Source organism: Parus major, chromosome 14 (assembly GCF_001522545.3).
Source record: "Parus major isolate Abel chromosome 14, Parus_major1.1, whole genome shotgun sequence".
In the NCBI taxonomy this organism is placed as follows: domain Eukaryota; kingdom Metazoa; phylum Chordata; class Aves; order Passeriformes; family Paridae; genus Parus; species Parus major.
In genome coordinates, this window is record NC_031783.1 from 10,183,478 (window position 1) to 10,202,464 (window position 18,987).

Here is an 18,987-nt window from a genome sequence, read left to right on the forward strand (position 1 = left end):
CTCTGCAGCACACGCCAGAATAGGATTCTCTTCTTATTTTAAGTGGAAAATTTGCTTCTTTGCATCCTGCTTCCTAAAAACCCTTTTCCCACCCTGGTGTCCTTTGTCAGCACCAATGCATCTGAGCAATTTTCAGGACTGTTTCTGTTTGTAGGCTGCTGCCACAGCATAAATGGCCTTTAGCAGCCCAGAACCCATCCCAGGTAGCAAAGGGGCTGTTCCAGGTCTTTCCCAAACTTGCTGAATAGATCACACAAGAGCCACCAAGCTCAGGTAAGTCAGCCAAGAGCTCTGCTGTTGTCCTGCAGATCACTGCTCATCATTTTAGCATGGACAGTGTTGTTTGGGTGGAATAAAACGAGAGATATGAAGTAAAATAACCAAGGCTGTCTTGTACCATTGCTTCCTTTCAGTGGATGCAGGGTGTTGGGCAGTGGAGACATATGATTTGGAGAATCATTACATTCTCCATTAGTATCTGAGCATTTAAAATCCCTTTTTATGATTTTGACTGTCTTTTTGTTTTCCAAATTGACTGGTATTGAAGAACAACAACAACAAAAACAAAGGGGCAATTTGTCAAGACTCCCAAGAAGCTTTAAAAAAAACCAATGGTTGAAATAATCCCAGTGCCTCACCTCCACCCACTGATCACCCTGCTGAGGACCAGCCTACCAAAGGTAACCCCGGAGCTCCTCCTTCAGACTCATTAACAACAGCATCTGCAATTAAATATAGACACATTCCTTGTTGTTTCCTGGCTCGTGTCACCACCCACACAGCTGCCCCCATTCACCCCAGCACTGCCATGGTGTCCAGAGCATCCAGGTCCTCTGGGGCTCTTCCAAGTACAAATCTGGGCTATTTGGGTGCCCCTGGAGTTGTGGCTGCAGTCTGTGCTGTGGGCAGCAGAAGAGGCACAAAATAGCTCTGTTGCTGGTGGAGCCTCATGCTGCAAAACACCTCGTAAAATACCAATTTCACCACAGAGCTGGGCTGCAGCTGTATGAAGAGATGCTGGGCTTTCTTTACTTTGGGGAATACTCACCACTACTGAGCAGGTGAGCACACAAGATGTTGGATTTAGGGATATCTTTCACATGGCAAAAGTGCTGACTTGCCTACCCTGTGATTTCCAAGATCCTATTTTTTTTTTTTAGTTTTGGATCGTACACAACTAAATACAGAGTCCCTGAATCCCTGAAGTTTTATAAATTGCTGTTTTCCTGGAAATTCACACCAGCAGTAAAATACTATAAATCATCTTCTGTTATTTCCCTAAAAGCATTCTATCCAGAGCTGAAGAATAAGGACTATAATTTCTAAATTTGGAAGTCCTGAGAATTATTCATAGGACTCGAGGAACAACTTGGAAAATCAGGAAGATACTAAAGAAAAATAAACTACTCTCACCAATACTCATTAACTGAGAGATGTGCTTGTGAACAACCAGTCCTTCACTTGTACAGAGCCAAATGAACTGCTGCACAAACAGGTTAGTCAGAAAATACACAGGACTTGACTCTCAAATAACACAATCTACTCCTAATCAAGACATGTGGTTTACTGGGGAACTTGCCTATATATTCCTGAAAGCACCACACACCAGATTAATGGGAAGAAGCTGAGCTCTCACTAAAATACTTGGCTTCTTGAAGGCTCCATTTTGTTAAATTCAGCTGCCTAAAAAACACTGAAAATTAGAAACTTTTAGTGTTATGAAGTTGGCTTCAGCACTTTTAAATCCTGAAGACATTTCAAACTGAATATCTGATGAAGAAAAATAATCTAAGGTCAAAACTTAATGAGAAGAAGCAGAAACAAAGCTGGTTGATATTTAAATGGAGAGTTTTTTTATTACACTTACCAGCTTAACCATAAACCATGACTTCACAAACAAGCACACAGCAAAGCTCCCAACCTTGCTAAGGACAGCAGCACTGAGGACTGGCACTGCTCTGTAAATATATTCACCTGAAACTACTAATGGTGAGGATGCACTTGAGGTGGCAGAGATCAAAGCTTATTTCTCTTTGGACTCTGCTGTGCGCATCAGAGAGCCTCTCATAAGATGAAAAGGATGGAAAAAGCAAGGAGGGAGTTTACACCTCTTTCAGGAGCCATCAGCAGTAACCTCAGAATACAATGTTAACTCTGGTTCTCTGCTGAAAGTGGCTTTCATGTGATGGAAAGCCAAATACTTGAAGGATGATAAATGATGAACTGTGAATGATAATTCTAATTCAGAGGAAGAGAAGGCAGTTTATGTCTGGCTTTGAGGAAAATGTAATCCCACGTCCCTGACACATTAACCATCAAGTGTTTATCCTGGAAGGAAGTTGAATAGTTTAACTGGTATTATCATTACTTTTATTTTTTTTCCAGAATGAAGAAAACCATTGATAATTGAATTTAGTTACAGGATGAAATACATCAAATCAGAATTATGATTGAGGAGGGTTGAGTTATGCAAAAAAAGAAATCATATTGGTAATGGTGAAATATTATTATCACTTGGTAATTAAGACTTGGGAATCAGATTACAAAGTGTGATCCTATTATAAAGATGGGTATTGTGGAAAACTGGACTATCCTAGGAGGTTTGAGCAGCCACAAGTTGCACCTTATGGAGAAATTTGAAGGGATTATAGCTGAGGACAAACCAGTCCATTGAGAACCTGCAGCTCAGTTCTGAGGGAAGGTGTTCTCCCTGCCTGCCATCCCCTTCCTCTAAAGAAACAACATCACTTGCTTGGGGGCCAATTTCCAGTTGCTTTTGCCCTGCCAGTTTGATCTGCATTGTTTTGGGATTGTTCATGCAGCTCCCAGAAACGTTCTGCGTGGGAGAGAGCTGTGAGTAAGTGAACTGGAATGAATTACCGCTTTCAAAGGAAAATAAAATCAGCAAAACACAAGAGCTCTGCCTCTCCCTGTCCCTCCTGTTCCCCGAGGTGCAGGGTTTGCAGCAGTGAAGGTGTCAGCAGGGTGCAGAGGGAGGCAGTGAGTGCTCAGCCTGCCCTCAGCCGGGGCTCCAGCACAAACCTGACCGTCCCAGGCTGGGCCAAGGGATCCACAGGGGATCCTTGGCTCCAAGTGACCACCCAGCCTTCCCTCAAACACTCCCTGCAGGGCCACAGCTGTCCCCAGGGCCTGTCTCTGGTGGCTGGGGACACAGACAGTGCTGTGTATGCCCTCCAGCTGCTCACAGCCCCCTCCCCAGCCATCCTGAACTGCAGCACGGTGGGGCAGCTCCCTCTGCACCTGCAGGGCCTCCTCTGTCCAGCCAGCTCGGGCAAAACTTGGGCTCCTTGCATTTGTTTGTCTTCTGTTTTCCCATTCTGTTCATACCAGATAATAAAAACTCCCAGATTCTCTGAAATGTGTGCAAGGCAGATGGGAGGAACAGTTTTGAATTAGTTCAAATTTGCTGTGTTTTGGATCTGTCAAGAGCTTGTGTGACCCTCAGAAAAATCCCTTTAACCAATGACCATGTGGCAGAGAGCTGACAAAACACCACAGGCCCAAGACTGGCCCTCCAGCCCCTGAGTAGCTACCTAAATATTGCAATTTGTGTTTTAACATCATTGAGCTTGATGGCCCCAGGAAAGACACACTGCCTGTGGGATAGCTGAAAGGAATCTCTGGGGGATGCTGGTACCACCACATTCCCAGCTCAGCTGGGAATCTGTTCCTTTGCTCCAGTGTTGCTCCTCCACTCCTGGCTGACTCTTGTCCTTTCCTCTCTGGAATAATTATGATGGCTGAAAATAAATGTGTGGACAACTCGTGCCAGTTTCCACAATTTAACAGCACATGGACATTTGTGTGAAAGTGTGAGCCAGGATGTTTCTAATTCTCTTAATTCTCTTGACAAAATGGTTTTATAAATAATCAGGCCTTAATTGTGTGATTCCAGTTAATGCAGAGGGAGTTAATTAACATCTGGAACAAGTTTCCTGGCCCAAGTCATTAGCTGTGTCTGGTGCAGAATTCAAACATTGTATGAAGGGAGGCCTAATGCCAAATGATTCTGGACAGCTGGAATGAGAAATGACCAAAGAAGGACGAGGTGAGGCAGCTGTGCCAGGGTCGTGTCCATTTCTGGTAAACAAGAGTACACTGAGTTGGGCTATGGATGTTGTGCCAGCCCAAGAGGTTCTCTGTGTGGCAAAGAATGGCATCATCTCTCAGCTTATTCTCATTCCAAACCCTCCAGCTCCTCCTTCTTGACTCCAAGAGCCCCATGGGTCAGGATTTCGGAGGCTTTCATAGCTGAGGCAAGAAAAATCCCACTATCATAAAGGACAAACTACATATTAAGAAGCAATTCTTGGCTATGAGGGTGATGAGGACCAGGCACAGGGTGCCCAGAAAAGCTGTGGCTGCTCCAGCCCTGGGGATGGCCAAAGCCAGGCTGGAGGGGGCTTGGAGCACCCTGGGACAGTGGAAGGGGTGAAATGAGATGAGCTTTAAGGTCCTTCCCAACCCAAACCACTCTGTGATTCCTCAGCAGGTCTCTGATGCAAGCTTGCACATCCCTCCTGTGTTTCTGTCTGCAATCTCAGAGAGAGAGATTTAATTTTGTACTGCAAAAATCACAAGCACACAAACTCTGAACCTCTGCCTCATGTATCCATAGCAAAGAGGGAAACAGGGATGTGTCCTTTTAACCACCAACATCCCTCCAGCAGAAAGGTGCTGGGCAAACCAAGGACAGAATATAAAATTTTGATTGTCCTTTTGGGTCAACCCAAACAATTTTGTCCAACCAAAAGTGATTATTTATTTTCCAGTTATTTATAAAGCTTTTAAAATATCTTTCCATCACATTTGGGATTAAGTAGAAGATGTGTTAAAAAAAAAATTCCAGAATCTCATTTAATAATTGTCCAAAAGCTAGAGACTTGTCCACATTCTCCCTCCACTGTCTCTGAAGCCATGAATTCATGAGAGCAAATGAGTCACAACACAAGAGTAGGTAGGAAAGCTGACTTTTCACCCTAGAAATCCTCCTTTTCCTATTTTTCACTGCCAAAACACAAGTGAGAATTTCCAGAACTGGATTTTCACATATGCCTTATGAATCTCCTTATCCAGCCAGGGCAGGGATGATATGTCTGAGTGTCTGTAGCTGCTCATTTATTTAGCACCTCTGATGTGATGGATTGGCATTGAAGGTTTCTTGCCCATGTTCCTGTTTTGGTAGAATCACGTGCTGTGCTTTATGCATGAGTTTTACACTGCTGCAGCTAGAAGGCATGCAGATGAGGAATGCTTCTCCAAATAACCCCCTAGCTAGGAAATATAAACAATTCTCACTGAACTCCAGCAGAAAACCACAAATTGTGGTGGAAATTTTATTTCCATGAAGTTCTGCATGGGAACACAAAGGAGATGCAGAAGGGAAAGGAATTCAGCTGATGGATGTGGGTGAAGCAGAGATAAATTTAGGATGAAATTCAGGTGGACAGTGCAGCTTTTTCCTTTTCCCAGGAAAAAGGGTCACCAAGTTGAATGCCTCGAGATCTCTCACAGGGAGAGCCAAGTACCCATCCAGGTTTGGGAAAGTCTCCTTGTCCTTATCCCTTATCTAATTAACTAGGAGAAAATGTGCATAAAAACCTGCATTCCCCCATTCTCCTCTTTGCCAGAGAGACAGATCTTGTACTAAAAAGAGCTAAAAAAGATAGGAGTTTATTGGTGGTGTAGGTGGTTGTTGAGGGATTCAAAGCCTGCTGAAAAACACCACTGGTTTCCTCTGATTTAAACTGAAAGAGAGCAGATTTAGGTTGAATAGAAGAAAGAAACTCTTCCCTATGAGGGTGATGAGGCCCTGGCAGAGGTGCCCAGAGAAGCTGTGGCTGCCCCTGGATCCCTGGAAGTGTCCAAGACCAGGTTGGACAGGGCTTGGAGCAGCCTGGGATGATGGAAGGTGTCCCTGCCATGGCAGGGGGTGGAATGAGATGACCTTAAAATATTCCCCCCCCCAATTCCAAATAATTCCATGATTATATGAGACATTTAAAAGGTTTGGAATAAAGTCCTGAACTGCAACCAAGTCTGAGAAGCAGCAAAAGTTGTTCTGCTGGGAGACACCAGTCTACCCCAGTAAGAGGATGGAAGGTCAGCTTTCAGTCCTAAACACTGAGGTGCTCCCTGTTATTCTATTATCCCATAATGAGCAGTAATTCAGCCCTGGTTGGATTTATGACTTGTCTGAATTTCATGTACAACTTTCATAATCTCTGTCATAATTACCAAAATTGCAAATAACTTTTTAATATCAATGTTAAAAAAAATTAGTCAAATCTTTCACGGCATTTTTATTGCCTATTTACTATCTCAAATCAAATGGTTTACAACGTTGTGTTCTGAAAATATACAGCATAAGAAAACACTAGCCTGGAAAAATTATGCTTTTATGATAATGACAGAGGTGAGTTATAATTGCTCTAGTTAAACTGTAATGGCTGCACAGATGCTGGGAAAAAGCTATTGTACAGCATGTTCTGCCACCATAAGCATGGCACCTGCTCGCTCCACCATGGTACATACAAGAGCATGTTAACATTTCTTTATGAATATTATTTTCAAGGATTATAATTGGACCATAAACACTCACTTGGGGATAAAATATCAGCATGCAGGCTTTAAAAATTACCTTGAGAAATATTCTGCCAGTTTTGCATGTCTGGATTTCAGAAGCAAGTTTATGAGAGATCGTATAGAATTTGTTTCTGATCTTGTATGACTCAGAAATGGTTTGTGTTCTTCTTAGGGTCTGTATGAATTTGCAGCAGGTGAATGTAGTGATATTTACAGAGCCAGAAACCAAATCCTCCATCTCTCAGGAAGTGACAATGTCTATCCCCAGATGATGTGTGACACAAGTGGCAGTGGCAGGAGTTTCCTGTGTCCTGCACCACCCACCCATGGTCCCACTCACTCCTGAGGTGATGCCCAGGGACACCGACCCATGATCTGACTCCTTCTGCTCAATCTGGCCTCCCAAAAAAACTGCTGAGATGGAAATTTAATCCAAGTGTATTTCCCACTGGAATGGGTGAGGAATACAGTGGCTCTGAGCTGTGATGCACATTGCAGATGTGCTGGAGATGGACAAGCGGGTTACACTCACCCCTGCAAGAAAATACAGAAACAGAGATAATGAACATTACTACACACATGACACTGCAGTCATTTGCTCTAATTCCCACTATAGAAAACTTAATCTATTAAATACTGTCAGTAAATATGAGAGGACTTTGGTCAAAGTGTATTGTCTGACTTTTCATGAGCTAATTTTCATAAATAGAATACAAAGGACTGAAAAAAGTGTGCTTTGCTTACAGGTTGGGTAGAAGCAGTCAACCAACACAGTTCTGCTTTTCCACATTGTTATAAATCAGAAGCAGGATCTTTTTTAGTCTTTAGTTTGAGTTGCTGGAATTTCAGTGAGGTAAAACACCTCCAAAGAGAAGAACCACTGCTAAAAATCAAAGTGAACATCTAGTTGTATCTCAAGGATCACAGGTTTTAGTAAAGGAGAATCTTCCCAAATCTGTGACAGGGCTTCTTCTTTACTTTAAACCTTCCAGTCCAGCTGGACAGAGTATGAATGAAGATCAGACATTACATATTTCATTTCCCTCCACTGAATCTCCTCTATCTTACTCAGTATTAAAGCCCTGCTAATGCCTTAGGCACCAGCAGCTGACCCTTTGAATTAACACCTCCTCTGCAGTGGATGCCTAATGCATATGCCTATTGATGTATTTTAGAGTGGAGATAATTTTTATTTTGGCTATCTTCTCTGGTTTAATAATCCCAAGAAAACATCTATCTATATGTTTTCTCTCATCCCATGTATTTCCCCCTATGCCCTGCTATAATGTCTTGTTATGTTCCACAGGAAAAGCCTTCTTATGTCCATCTTTGTCAGAACTCTAGGAGCCACTAAAGCATCATTTTAAAGGGCTCTTTATCACTCAGATGAATTTTCCCCTAATTGTATCCTTTAACTCCAAAAGGGGTTTAGGGACATACTTTGTATGAAAGATGCCACAGAAAACTAAAGTTGCATTGCTAGTGGTTCTGCTTTTATATTTCCATCCAGGGAAACTCTCTGCACACCAATTTGCTTTCTCTTTTCCAAAACCCATTTCCTCCTGGGGCTATTTCCTGGGACAGAGCTGTCTTCAAATAATTTAATTATCATGTGGCACACACCTTTTAAGTCCCCCCTGAAATGGTGCATGATGCCTTTGGTTTACATCACTTGTTGGAAAACACTCCAAAGCATTGAAAAACTATTAAATTGTTACAGTATTGGATGCCAACACACAGGGCTATTAGTCTAATTCATCCTTCAGATCAAAGCCCACACAGGCAGCTCTCCTGCCTACAGCTATTTTCCTTTTACTTTCCTGCTTGACAGTAGTCCCTCATATCCCTCTGTTCTACTTTCTTTGAACATACAGATTTTCCTTTAGTCATGGAAATACAATTTATGTCTATTATACTGTATTATAGATTGCAGATCAGGACAAGCGTGCATTACTGCCCGGAAAGTCTTGTTTATTGTACGTCGGTTTCCTAAAAAAAAAATAAATAAATAAGAAAGCCACCCTGCTCCGCCGGGGAGAGAAAAATACAGAGGGGGAGCACTCGGGGACTGTGGGGAGCTGCACTCCATTCTCAAAGTTTAATTTCCAAGTGGAGACCTTGAAGCATGATTTATTAACATCATGCCGCTTGCCTTTGTCACGTTGTGGATGCGGAGGGGGAGCGCTGGCCCCTCTCCAGCCTGGACCACCCAGCGAGCTCCGCGCAGCTCCCGGCACCGCACACCCGCTCCAAGGGCTCACCCCAACTCACCCAGCAGCCTGCCCCTGCCACCCCAGCCGGGAAACAGCGACAACAGCAACAGCAACACCCCCCAAAAAATAATATCCCAACAGACGGGCTGTCTGGGACGCGAGAATTGCAAAAAACAATCCCCACCCCATCACGGAGAGTGTGTGTGCACGGAGGAGAGGGAGTGTGAGGAGGGGGGAGAGAGGGAATGAGACAGACAGAGGGGAGGGAAGAAGGGAGGAGGGAGCCCAAGCTCTGAGAAACATCACTCCATCTCTCTCACTCCACAGGAGCTGAGCAAGGAGCAGGACGATGTTTGACAACACGCAGTACCCCTATAACTGCTTCAATTATGATGGGGATGATTATCCTACCTGTAGTTCTGACGAGGAGAAAAAATTCACCAGACCAGCGTACAGGTAAGATGAAGTTTTTGCAAGTTCCCCCTGTCTCTGGTGAGGTGTCTGAGCTCTGGGCTGGTGGGATCACAGCTCTCAGGGGAGCAGGGGGCCAGGTGTGTGCAGTGGGTCTGGCCCTGGTGCAGGCACTGCAGTGGGCAGATTCCCCCCTTTCTGTGTGTGAAGTGCTCATGATTTGTTTCCTCCCATGAGGGGTCACGGCAACTCTGGCTTGCCCTTAAGCCTCTAGCTCTCAGACGGTCTCTGACCTCCAGGACCCCTGGGAGAAAGGAATTAAATGTTTCAATGTGCCAGCGGGTGAATTGGACGCAGAAAATCCCGGTGTGGTGGGAAGAGGCGCGGTGTAGATGTTCACAGGGACACCCAAGGTCCTTTCCATGAGCAGGCTTGGTCTCCAGTGACCGTGACTCTGAGCCTGGTCTGTCTCACTGCAGTCTTCCTGCTCAGGAAAACTTTTCAGATGGAGTTGGTGCGGTGTGTGACCCTGTCCTCTGCCCTGAGTGCCTGGCAGTGACCCCTCGGTGTCACCTGGGGCTCGTGGAGGACAGGCAGTGACCACACTCAGGACTTCTCCCTGGGACACCTCGGGTCAGGGCACAGATCCACCGAGGGAATTTTGGAAGCAGGATATAGGCACACGTACCCATGTGGTCCTAAAAAGCGAGTCTGTGAGTAGGGCGATGGTGTAACAGCAAGTTTTCCTTTTTCCAGCTACATTGCCTTAATTGCAATGGCCATCCAGCAAAGCCCTTCAAATAAAGTCACCCTCTCTGGCATTTATGACTTTATAATGAAGAAATTTCCTTACTACAGATCAAATCAAAGAGCCTGGCAGAACTCCATCCGACATAACTTATCGCTTAACAGTTGTTTTGTGAAGGTAAGATCAGTTACTGTGTATTCACATACACACTGTGCATGGCTAAAAAATATAGGCAGCAGTAATCTCATCACTAGGAAAGAAGAGAAACAAACAGCTGAGCTGCAAATCACTTAAAATCTCTCTGAGTTGTCAATTACAGAGATAAGGAATATATCCTTGTCTGATGTATGCTAATAGATAACAAATTGAAGAGGATGGGGCTTACATCTTACTCATAGAATGACAGAGAATGGGCTTAAAAGTCTTGTCATATGTGTTTACACCATTCTTAAATGTAAATGAATGCAGATGCTAAACAGCAGCATCTGTAACACATACAAATACTGAACTGCCTTTAAATAAATACAGGTTCCCAGAACAGAAGGGAATGAGAAGGGGAAAGGAAACTATTGGAGTTTTGCAACGGGATGCGAATCCATGCTGGATCTCTTTGAAAATGGGAATTACAGGAGAAGACGGAGGAGGAGGAACGTGAAGAGGGAACATAAGGAGCAGAGACCAAGCAGAGTGAAAAGTCCTTCATCCCCCAATATCTCCTCTGTGGACTCTGCTTTGAACAACATTTCCTCTTCTGAAAGTAAACATGAAAGGATTGAACCGGGCCCAAAACTTCTGGAGCCTTGTGGGTTTGCTCCAAACAGCATGACCAACAGGCAGAGCCTAAGCAATTCCTCCTTAGCAAAATCGGATTCTGAAATCAAATTCAGCATCGATTACATCCTTTCAGCCCCTGACCCTTTGCCTGTCCTCAGATCTCAATATAACATGCAAGAAAATAAATATCACCTACTGGAGGCCCCGCATATTAATCTCCAGTTCTGGACAATGTGATGTTATTTATTTGTGGTAACAAAGTCTGAGTCTCAGTGTGTTCAGCAGCCTCATGTCACTGAAAATCAGCTGCCTGCCTCCTCGTTCTCCTCCCAAGCAGTGCTCAGAAAGGGTTACAGACTCACCAGCTGATGCTCTGTCTGTACCCAAAGAACTTTGCTAAGATTAAAGCATAAATAACAGTTACCAATATCGGTTTTCACCATGCTGAAATTTATGAAATTCTAGCTTTATTTTCTAAACTGTCTTGGATGTCATTTAGCACCACAAAGAATTTCCTTCCTCAAGCAGAATCTGACAGAGAAGAGACTTTCTTATCATCCACTGCTTTATTAAAGACAAAGTGAATTTGATCCCACTTTCAGTGGTGGAAATTAGGATTAACTCCACTGGGGTATATAGGTCAGAACTTAAGCTGATCTAAAACAGTGTAATTCTGTCGACTTATACTGGCTGGGAATGTAGGGGGGTGGAGGGCTGGAAATTTGTTTCTTAAAAAGAATTATAGAAAATCATCCTGTCTTCCCTTATATTTTATTTTAACATCCTGTTTCAAACTGCTTTGCAGCTTTAATTCATTGTTCATTAGGAAACACAGCTGTTGATAAAGTATGTCAAGTATATTTTTGTTTATATTCGGGGCAGAATTGTTTAAATTGTTGAAGTGAAGTTGTATTCAAAATAATTCCAATAGACAGAATTGCAAGGGTGCTGAACTCTGGTAGACTTTGATAGGTAATGTGACAGTCAAAGAGTCTCTTAATGCCTTGGTTAATGAAAACCCCAGCACTTCCTCCCCTGTACTATCAGAAATCTTCCTGAGATGCTGCAGAAAAGTCCTTGACCATATTTCATTTAACAAGTGTGAAGGGAAGCCCAGCACTGCAAAAAGCTCTGTTGAGTGTTGAGCAAAGCTTAAATTCCACCTACCTGCTCCTAGACAAGCTGTATATTCCCATTAAATAGATTTTTATTGATCCTTCTTGCAAGCAATTACCAAAGTGGTGCTTGATATGATTTCAGCTAAACTGGTGAGATTTATAATTTCCAGATATCAGTGTTAGCTCATGAGCTCCATTTCTGAGAAAGCCACTTCATTACCATTTACATGCAGTGAGAGATTTTGGAACAGAACCTGATGGACAATGATGAGCTGTAATGAGCTTTTAAGAAGTTGCTTTTATACAACTTGTTCACAATGAATTGCTTCCCAGAACATAAACAGTGGTAGCAAAGGCTCCACACAATCCTGGCTTTGACTTGGATACTACAGGCTTCACCTACTGCAGAAAAAAGGAAAAAGGACAAGAATTCTGATGGTTTTAAGCAATTAAATGCAGAGATAAAATTATCTTTGCAAGAGGAACTAAAAGTAAATGAAGGTATATGAGATAAGATTCAGCATAGAGGTATGCTCAGGCATGACTTGAATTTTTATGCAGAAGCTTTGACATTTCACTAAGTTATTTTACATTGTGTCTAATATATACTGTACATTTATACTATATATTCTTATATATTGTTATTGAGAAAGGGAGCAATATCACTGCACTTATATGTTGTAAAAATGCATGATGTATGTTGTCATGACGCTGAAACTCCTGCCATATACTTAAAATTTACCTTCAGTGGTATTTCACACTGATTGGTAATAAATGCCCATTTTTTGGAAAACGATAAAACTTGTTATCTTCAGGCATTTCTACAGCATGCAAAAGTCTTTGCTTCTTCTTCAGAAAAGAGAAAATGGAAAATCATGTCAACTACATCACTGCATGTCTTCCAAACTTTGAAGGGATGATTTCTTGAGACCAAATTCTGCCTTCAAATGGGAGCTTTCGACTCTCTGTGAATCAACAGTTACTCTGGGTGAAAATCTGAAAGCAAAATTTGGCTCTTTAGACCTGATTGGTCTACTGTTTACACAATATTAGAGAAAGAAGAAAACCTCTGGGGGGGCTGGACAGGTGGATTCTCATGTGAAGAGGGACGAGAATTTGCTCCTTTAGTGTTTATGCTCAGTAGTAATTAGGTGTGGGAAGAGCATGTCCTCATTTAGTGCTTCAGTGTTTGCATGCACTCATTGTGGGTGGGTACCTGTGCACCTCTGGGGTCCTGCCTACAGATAAATATTTGTGTTTTCTAAGCAGATTCTTTTTCCTGGTTGTTTTAAACACGGCAATGCTGCTGTTGGGCTGATAGTGATGGTACACACCTGCAGTATATTTGAAATACATATTTTCTGCTGTGAAACATGCAAATATGATTGTTACTATGTGTTCTTGGTTGATGCTGTTAACAAGAGATAATTCAGTGACAGCAAAAGTTCCTCCTGAGCAACACCTGGGTAAGGTGAACACTGTGGGCTGCTGAGACCAGTGGAGATACAGTTTATGGCTACTAATCAATGTAGAATTAATGCATTAGGAAAGGCAAAAATACACCCAAGTGGATTTACAGCAGGGATCCAAAGCCATTTTCTGTAAGATGAATTAATATTCACAAATAGCCACGTCCTTTGCTCACAGTAAAGTGCCTGCTAGGAGAGACTGTCATACTTTAGTTTCCCTAACATATAATCAAAGAAATTTGTGTACAAATAGGTGTTAACATTTGTTTTGCAAAGGATATCAATCATATTCCGAAAAATGAAGGGACATATTTCAATTTACCCAGTATATTATATTCTGAGGACTCCAGAAAGGTTTCCAGCAGTTAAAGTGAATGGCATTTAATATAGAACAACATAACAGGGGTGAGGGCTAGACGTGACCTTATTCAAATGTCGTAGCCATTACAAAGCCATTCCCAATGTAATTATAATTAAATACTTTATGCCTTTCTTGCAAATCCTCTGATCGATCATTGATATTAACATTAATATTGTATTACCCCCGAGCAAATGTCTCCCACACAAGTGTTATGGATCACCAGGTTTCCATTAACAAAGTTGTGAGCTATTGCCGTGTGCCGGTCGTGGATAAATTTACGTAAATTACTTTTTCTCAGGGAAGGGGGGAAAAAAAAGTCCAGGTTTCTTTCTTCTCTGAATCCACAGCATTTCTTCAGCTCCATCAAAGCCTGCCAGGCACTTGTATAAAGAAAGGAAATAAAATCTCACAGGAGCATCCCTCTTTGCCTGTGTCGAGGCAGGTGAATATTCCCCTGTTTGGTGCTGGGGTTCAAAGCTGAGCTGAAGCCAGGGATAAGCAGTGCAGTGCAAGGCTCTGCATCCTCCAAGACTGTCAATGGGCTGGGCAGGCTGGGAGAAGGTGTTTGGCTCAATTCCCCATCTCATGGCACCTTTGTGACTGCAGAGAGAGGCCCAGAATGAGCCATGGATATCCTCAGCCCAGCAGAGGAGCCTCACGTGGGGGCTGACACTGTCCCCAGGCTGGGGTGAGGGACAGCAGCTCCTGCCTGCTGGGCTGGGGGCACAGTGAGGGGGAACAAGCCTTTAGACCTCTCCCTCCAGGATCATAAATACCTTTGCAAAGGAAAGATGAAAGGTTTCTTTCTGGGGAGAGGCAAGGCTTGGCCTCGCTGAGGGACCCTGGAGGGGGGTTGTTTGTCTATCCTCCTCAAGGAAGGCTTCCCATGACAAAACAAAGATTTTGATGGAGCCACGCCAGGTTATTATGCAGCGATTTCACTTCTACTGATTTAATTTCTTAGGTTTTTGCCACTGGTGTCAAAGAAGTGGTTTTTTACACAGCAAGATGATGCTCAGCCTCAGATTGAAGGTCAAAGATGCAAGGATGCATCTTTTCTCCCCCAGTGAAGAGAGGCTACATAACACCCAAGGCAGGCAAGCAGCTAACCTCACTTACAGGGACCTCTCCCTCAGCAGAACCTCCTGCAAATTATGGGAGCATTAATGCAGACCAGGATAGCTGAAAACAAACCTTTTCTTTGTCAGTAAAGCCAAGTTCCCCTATTTTTCTGTCAATCAGAAAGATCTTATTAGTCTCTCTTAGCTGAGACCAATTAACTCCTCATATAAAGAGAAGCAGTGCTCAAGGAGCATTTGAAGGTTGGAGAGCTGGCTCTCCCCATGCCTTTGCTTTGTTGTGCTCCATCCCATGGCCTGAACAGCTCCTCAGCCACTCAGCAGGTTGGTTTCTCCCTCATAACCAAATCAGGATTTGTGCACTGTTGTATGGTCACAGAGGATTTCTCTTTTGGCTACCACTCACCTGTTCCTGACCAAATCTTGTGAGCCTCTCCCACTCTGTAGCAATAGAGAGGACATGGTGAGAGGGAAAGGGGCTTGGAGGGACCAGCCTCGGGGAAAAACTTTGCTGCACTTCTTCCAGTAGTACAGAGCTGATATCTCAAGGGCTCTTGGGGTTGTGTGTCAAGTCTCTGCTGCAAACTGAGGGCAGCAATACCCCAGGTCCAACTGCACTCAGCTCAGGGAGAAGAGGGAACCTCCACCACACACCCCTGAGCACACAGGGACCTGAACCTTCAGCTCTTCAGATAACACAAATCCCTGCCTGTCATCTTCAGATCCCAAAGTCAAGACATGGAAATCCTGTGCTGCTCATTCTGGCTGGCCTCTCCCCTCTCTGTCTCTCCTGGGCCATCCTCTCCTCCCTGCTGTGAGGATGTAAATCCTTGCAAATCCATTAAGTTTGGTATAATTACCTCTGGAATTGAAATATTGAAATTGAAACATGTGAAACCGACCTTTGCATGTTATACCCAACATCTCTCCTCACACAGTCTGCAAAACTGTGCCAGCACCTCCTCTCCTAGATAGAATTCTCAGAGCAACAAATGGTTCTAACCTCTTTATTTTGCCTCAGCATCAGCTTCTAATTGCTTTCTCCAGAACGTGGGTACCATCTGTGCTGCTCTGCACAAAGAACCTACTCTCTGCCTCTGTTTTACTGGGAATGTCTTTCTTTTTGCACTTAGGGTCATTAAATTAAAGAACAGGGTAGGTCCTATGGAACTTGCACTGGAATCTTTTTTACCCGGAGAGCAAACATAAAATAACAAAGTGAGTTGTGCTCCCTCCCACCCTTGCTACAGTGGTTGGAGGCAAATCCAACTGTGAGAATTTTTCCTGAGAAAGAACTGCCGGATTTCTCCCACTGTGAAATCCAGCTGTTAATTCAAACAGAAGGGATGGACCTGACCAGATAGGCCAACTGGCTTGTTTCCATCTTAAAGTCCATTGTGTTCCACAAGTCCCTAAATTTATGGTCATGAAGGTCTTCCAAGCCCTGTAATGAAGTATGGCATGCAATGTTTTTGTTATGGAATGTGGGCTGCAAAGGAAAAAAGAAGGTTTGAATTTATCTTTCAAATGAAGATCCTGGAATCTCTCAGGATAAACAAGCTAAATTAGGAATCAAAATACACCATGTTTCTCACCATAACTATGGAACTGAAAATAGCACTTGCAGAGCACTGACAGAAGAAAACTAGAAGTTGCAGGAAGCACAAACCAAACCTTTTCTTGTCATGTTTCTCTGTGTGTTCACTGCCCTTTGTAGCAGCAGATGAACCCTGCCATGCCAGCAACAGGAGCCCCCTTCCATCTTTTGGGAGTGGCCCTTCTGACAGAGTATCTCAGAAAAAAAACTCTGCACAGCAAAACTGAGCTGCTGGTGTCCATCATCAGCATTTTCACTGGGCACACACCACCTTGTCATGCTCTGAGCAGGTTGAAAATAAGGTACAGAAATCTCTTTGACTTGTCAGCCTGCGAGGTGCAGCTCAGTGCAGGTCTCAGTGCTCCAACTCCTCAGACTAAATGTTCTGCCCAAAAGCTGCTCCTTCTTAGGTCTTTGTAGACATGATAAAGAATTAATGAAAGTTTGTTCAGTTTCCATGCTGATATCTGTGGTTCTAAATAAAAAAAAAAACAACCAAAACCAAAAAGGCTTGCTGGAATTTGTGCAGGGAAGAACTCTGCTCTGTCCCACAGTCATTAAACCCTTTTGTCAGCCCTGCACTGGCCCCAACAGCCCCACTCTGGATCCAACTGCCCCCAAAGCTGCACTTTCCACAGCTGCTGATGGTGAAACACTGTCATGTTCTCCTTGTGAAGGGAAAAACATTAGGATAGAACCAACTTCCCTCTTGGGCCCAAAGGCTCTGCTGACCATTAGCCATCTGTCTGAAGCAGGATCTGCTCTGGCTGAAAATGCTTTTGGAGGATTCATGCCACAGATATTTAACCCTATGACAAAACTGCTCCCCATCTTCCCCTCTTTGCTCAAGGCATTATGTTCTGCTGGTGCATCCAGCATCCTCTGCCACCATCCCCTCCTTCCAGCACGGCTGTGGAAAAGAAGCAGCACTTCCCATAAAAGTGAATGTGGAAAATAACAGGTGCAATGAGCTGTGTTTCATGATTAATCTGTCTCAAGCTTTTCCGAGGCTGAGAGCTGTATGAGCAATTATCAAACCCTGGGAGGCACTTCAGCACTAATCAGCCCATAACATTTTCCTGCATTGGAGCATCTGGGACTGGCTGCATGGCTTGAATCCTGACTCTCATGAAATGAATGAGAGTTTTGCCATTGGGTTCCAGGGATCAAAACTTCATCTTCTATTGCCAGGGCCAGAGATTAATCAGATTAAAGGCCATGTGGACTGCAGAGAAAATTAAATACCTGCTAGCAGTTCCTTGGTGTCTTCTCAAGACAAAATAGCAGCTTCCTTCCACAGGTTTCTCTTGCTCTGTCTTTCAGCCAGACAAAATACTTGCTGAATTCAATGAGAAATGTGTCCAAATAGGGAATAAATTCCCCTAAGCCCAAGGGCTGAACACAGCAGAACCAGATGTTGGCATCTGGGGTGAGATTCCTGGTGCAAAGATGTTTGCATGTTCTTTGAGAGCACCTCTGTTCTGGGGCTGGTGTACACACTCGAATAAACAAGTCACACTAGCTAATATCCAGACTCTGGATCTGAAATTTTCTTTCAACAGGAAACCGTCCCAAAATCTGCTACAGTTTGGCAAAGGCATGACTCTGTATTACTTTCCATTTTGTTTTGCTGTTGTTGAAATTATAGGAAAATAAATATTTTCGAGATGATACATTGTGTATCCCTAATAAATACCAAGGGCATTTAATATAAACTATGGACACATGGCTTGCTTTGTTGTTCTAAGTAACTATTTCCTTTTAGCCAAATGAAAAGCCAGTTGTGCTGTGATGCTGCAGATTATAAATTAGCAGCTCTCATATGGTTTTGTGCAATTGTTTCTTGAAGAGCTTTAGGCTACTTCAGACAAAAATTTCAAATAAAATGTGAATTCATTGAACTGTAACTTGTGGTATTAGTTTTATAATAAACAAAGGTAGGTCACATAATCATGTCATGAAAAACAACATTTTAAAATTCAAGCAGCAGCATTTTAATCCGTTTTAGGTTCTGATCCCGAAATCGAGAAGAAGCTTGGCTCTTTCTGCTTCCCAGTGCATGAAACCAAGACAAGCCTGTCCTGGGAGGAAAGCAGCCAGCCAGGCATGCACTGCCAGCCAGGTTAGCTGGGGGTGGGAGCAGAGGAGACACATTTCTTGCCAAGCAGAGAAGAAACTGCCCAAAGGCAGCAGCAGCCTGTTCCCACGCCAGGCCAGGACAGTGGGTCAGCCCAGAGGGGAGGGGGGCCTGAGCAGCTCCTGCTCCCACTGCTTCCTCAGCCCTGCTGGGGAACAGCTGGGGAACAGCTGGAAGCCAGGCTGGCTGCAGGGGGGAGACAAGGAGCCCCCAGGGGGGACCTGCCTGCCTTCCAACCTCAGCCACACAAAGCACTGATGCCGAAATATCTGTCCTCTGCCAGTGCATGCTGACCTTGGCGTGGCACAGGTGGAGCTCTTCTCTAGACAAGGTCCCACTTGCCTTCAAGGGAACCTCATTTTTGGGGTAGGAAACACACATTTTCCACAGGAATTCTGTACAGACCCTTGGGACCATCTCTTAGCCTTGTCTCACCTGAATTACTCCCAGCAGTGGATGGATGGGATGAGCACA

General features: G+C 43.7%; 1 protein-coding gene across 2 annotated transcripts; it reads left to right on the plus strand.

Moving 5' to 3' along the window:
* Positions 1-9,109: 9,109 nt before the first annotated feature.
* Positions 9,110-14,503, plus strand: FOXL3 (forkhead box L3). Of its 2 annotated transcripts, none has more exons than XM_033518011.1 (3): positions 9,110-9,275; positions 9,987-10,155; positions 10,507-14,503. In XM_033518011.1, exons 1-3 carry the CDS (start codon positions 9,169-9,171, stop codon positions 10,987-10,989), a joined length of 759 nt encoding a protein of 252 aa, XP_033373902.1. In that variant the 5' UTR covers positions 9,110-9,168; the 3' UTR covers positions 10,990-14,503. The 2 variants fall into 2 exon arrangements, with proteins under 2 accessions (XP_033373902.1, XP_015497830.1); XM_015642344.1 differs by having other exon boundaries at positions 10,089-10,155.
* Positions 14,504-18,987: the final 4,484 nt, after the last annotated feature.